Genomic DNA, 3,903 nt, shown 5'->3' with positions numbered 1-3,903 from the left:
CCGTGTGATCCTCCCACACGGTCCTCCCGCCCCCGCGCGGCACCCTCACCTCCTTCACCGCCTGCTGCACCACCTCCAGCTCTCCGGTCAGCGCCGCGTCCAGCAGCAGCACCAGCGGGTTGAGGCGCGCGCGCCGGGCCTTGCGCGGGGAGCCCGCCTTCCGCAGCACCGAGCGCATCTCCTGGGGCGGGGGTTTCAGCGACTTGTTGGCATTGTGAGTATGCCCATTACCCGGAAGGGGAAAGGGTCGCCCAGGGACACTGGGGAGGGCCGGGATTCACACCCAGGAAGGTCCAGAGTCGAGTCCGGAGGGCTCCCCGAGCCCTGGTTCCCTACCATAGTCAGGGAATTCTGTGCTTGTGGAATCTTGGGTCTCAAAGTCAGAGCGAAAACTGGGAGGCCGCGGAGTTGGTGGCAGAATAATTCTAGGCCTTCAAGGCAATGACTGTGGAAGCTAGTTATCCAATTTCTACACAGTCTCGTTTACTTTATAAAAAAATGAATGAGGCCAAGTGCATTTTGGGAGGCCGAGCGGGCAGATGGCTTGAGCCCAGGAGTTCAAGACCAGCCTGGACAACATAGTGCAATCTTGTCTCTAAAAAAAAAAACAAAACAAAAACCGGCCGGGCTCGGTAGCTCAGCATGTAATCCCAGCACCAAGGCAAGTGGATTGCCCGAGCCGTGGGTTTGAGACCAGCCCAGGCAACTTGGCGAGACCTCATCTCTACAATAAAAATAAATAATTAGCCGGGTGTGGTAGCTCACGCCTGTAGTTTCAGCTACTTGGAAGGCTTAGGTGGAAGGATCGCTGGAGCCCAGCACCCAGCAGGTCGATGCTGGGGTGGTTGTGAGCATGCCACTGCACTTCAGCCTGGGCGACAGAGTGAAACTCCAACTCAAAAAAAAAAAAAAAAAAAATTAACCAGGCATGGTAGCCTGCACCTGTAGTCCCAGCTACTCCGGGAGGCTGAGGTGGAAGGATTGCCTGAGCCCAGGAAGTCGAGGTTGCTGTGAGGCATGCTTGTCATGATCATGCCACTGCACTCCAGCCTGGGTGACAGAGACCTTGACTCAAAAAGAAAAAAATGCTATGAGGCACACATGACAAAGTGTTACTAGGTGTTAATTCTAGAGGTCTAGGATTTGGGCAGTTATATTATTCCGTGTGTGTGTGTGTGTGTGTGTGTGTTTAAAAATTTTCTTCCTATAAGATAATTTATTCTAAGTGTGACTATGTAGCATTTGTGATTCTGGCCTTTGCTGTCTCCAGAACTTTAGTGATTTCAAGATTCTGGAATTCAGAAATCCCAAGAGCCACTGATCTAAAGTTCTTATATGTGGTTATTTCAAGTTTCCAACATGTCGATTGCAGAAATGCTAAATTGTGCTATTTCAACTTTCTGAGGTCCCATGGCTTTGGCATTCCAGGATTCTGTTTGAGAATTTTAATTTTTTTTTTTTTTTGAGTAGGTGTCTCACTCTGTTGCCCAGGAGTGCTGTGATTTTTGTCTTCTTTATTCTATTTTTATTTATTTTCCCCAAGTTTGTTCTGGTGTTGTGCATTCCTTTACAGTGGAAAGTGTTCATTCAAAATATAATTCTGCACTCCAGCCTAGGTGACAGAGTGAGACTCCAATTCAAAAACATATATATATAATTCTGAAAAAAATTCTGTATTATAAAATATTAGTGTGCTAATTTGTGATTTCATAATTCAGTTATGAGTGGGGTTTTTTGGGTCAGGGTCTCAATCTGTTGCACATGCTGGAGTGCAATGGCAAGCTCACGGCCACCACAGCCTCAACCTGCTGGGTTCAGGTGATCCTTCCGCCTTAGCCTTCCAGGTAGCTGGAACCATAGGCATGTGCCACCACACCTGGCTAATTTTTATTTATTGTAGAGATGAGGCCTCACCAAGTTGCCCAGGCTGTTCTTCTCTCGCCTTGGCCTCCCCAAGTGCTGGGATTACAGGTTTGAGCCACTGGGTCTGACGAGACTCACTTTTTATAAGAGGAGTGAATGCCCAGAAGAAGCAGACACAAGAGACTGCCTCGTCTCCAGGGAAAGGGAGAGGGTGAACACTATAATTCTGGTCCCAGTCATTTCCAGGTGTGGTACTCTGAGATTGCTGAGGGAATGCCCAGGCAGGGCATAGGCACAGGTGCAGGTTATTGGATAGAAGGAGCAGACAAAGTCCCCGAGTGGCCAGGTCTCCGGAAGGCCACTCCACACATTCTCACACACAGCTATGCCCAAAGACTACATTTCTCAGAAGCCCTTGCACCCGGGTTCCTGGTGGAGGTGGGGCAGAGCGCTACGTGCAATTTTCAGGTTCTGCCCAAAAAGGGAAGGGGCACTTTCTCTCCTCCCCCCACCCCCCCGGCTGGAAGGCTGACTTCGTGAAAGCCACCTTGGACCACGAGGACCCCCCTAACCTCCTGCGCGTAACAGAGCCCCAGGCAAACGCAGCCCGTGTCCCGACTCCCTTGAGCTGCCTGCCAGCCCTGGACTGCTTACCCCTGGGTGGCTACTCAAGAGAGGAAAGCTTCTACCTCACTGGAGCCACCCTATGTGGGGCTCTCCGTGGGAGCCCATGGGCCCATTCACGAGCAAACGCACGCCAGTGTCCGCCTGTTACTTACCACACTCTGCAGCTGCTCAGGCAGGCTGCTCTGGGTCGGGGCTGGGGGCGGGAGGGGAGCCGGGGGAGCAGGAGCCGGCGGCCCTGCCCTGGCCTCAGAGCCCTCGGTGATGGGGGCCAGGTCTGGTTCAGGCCCCCCGGGCCCCGGCCCGCCGTGGCGATGGAAGAGGCGGCTGATGATCTGCTGGTACTGCTTCTTGTGGGTGGGGGGCAGGGCCATGGCGGGGCTCTGCTCCATGGAGCCCCTGCGCTTGAGGGGCCGAGGGATCTCCGCCAGCACCCTGGCCACCTCCTCCAGCTCGGGCACCGACTGCGCCTCGGGCGGCAGCGCTGGCTGCAGCCGCGTGGGGCTGAGGGGTCGAGCGACCGCGCCCTCATCAGCATCGCCAGCCTCCAGCACTGGGGCCAGCAGCCCCTCTATTTCCGGCTCAGGCTCCAGCTCGGCGAGGGGCTTGGGGATGCCTGGCAGGAACAAGAGCCCATCAGAGGATGGGGGCCCCACCCCACAAGACCCCCAAGACTCCCTCTCCACACCTCCCAGGGCCTACAACCAGCGCCTGCTTTGCTGTGCGACCTCAGGGTAGTTCCTTACCTTCTCTGGGCTACACTTTCCCTGGGCTGTAAATAATGACGACCCCGCCCACGCATTGAGCGGTTAGCATGTGCCTGGCACTTTTCGAGCGGGTCTTACGGGATTCCCACCACTACCTTGGGAAGTAGACAGGCTATATCTCCACATTATGAAAAGATCTGAGTCTCAGAGAAGACAAGTCAGTGTCCCAAAGCCACACAGCTGGGATCTGAACTCAGTTCTGTCTGACTCCAGAATCTGTACTCCTGTCAGGCATGATAACTTTCTAAGGTCCTAAGAATTTGCTTAATTGATTCTTCTCTTCACCTTCCTCCCCTCTGGCAGTGCTTTAGAGCAGGTGGGAAGGATAAGGATCAATCTGTATGTTAGTTAATCGAACCCCCAACAGTCCTGCAAGGTTCACCTCTCCTCACAGATGGGAAAACAGAGGCTCAGGTTAAGTCATTTATCCTTAGGTACACAGCAAGTCAGGGGCTCAAACCTACTTGTTCAACTTCACCGATCTCACAAGTATTATTACTAACACGATAGCATCAGGCCCTGTTTTAAGGGCTTTATGTGAATTTAATGCTATATCCCAATACTATATTGCAATCAGATAGATTCTATGATTTTCTTTTTCTTTTCTTTTTTTTTTTGAGTTGGAGTCTCACTCTGTCGCCCAGACTGG

General features: G+C 52.8%; 1 protein-coding gene across 1 annotated transcript in view; it reads right to left on the bottom strand.

The window, feature by feature from the left end:
• The window catches only part of PPP1R13L (protein phosphatase 1 regulatory subunit 13 like), a gene marked incomplete at its 5' end in the record, with an annotated part of 7,464 nt that extends 4,279 nt beyond the window's left edge, over positions 1-3,185 (bottom strand). Inside the window, 2 exons of the mRNA XM_021707442.1 lie at positions 18-181; positions 2,643-3,185. Of these exons, the coding sequence (XP_021563117.1) occupies positions 18-181; positions 2,643-3,185 (707 nt within the window). The remainder of the gene's footprint in view (positions 1-17; positions 182-2,642) is intronic.
• Between the last annotated feature and the right edge of the window lie 718 nt (positions 3,186-3,903).

The sequence above is a fragment of the Carlito syrichta genome, unplaced genomic scaffold (genome assembly GCF_000164805.1).
Source record: "Carlito syrichta isolate Samal-C Ts95f unplaced genomic scaffold, Tarsius_syrichta-2.0.1 Scaffold117971, whole genome shotgun sequence".
NCBI lineage: Eukaryota > Metazoa > Chordata > Mammalia > Primates > Tarsiidae > Carlito > Carlito syrichta.
The sequence above is the reverse complement of the archived record's forward strand: the minus strand, read 5'-3'. Positions and strand labels throughout refer to the sequence as shown.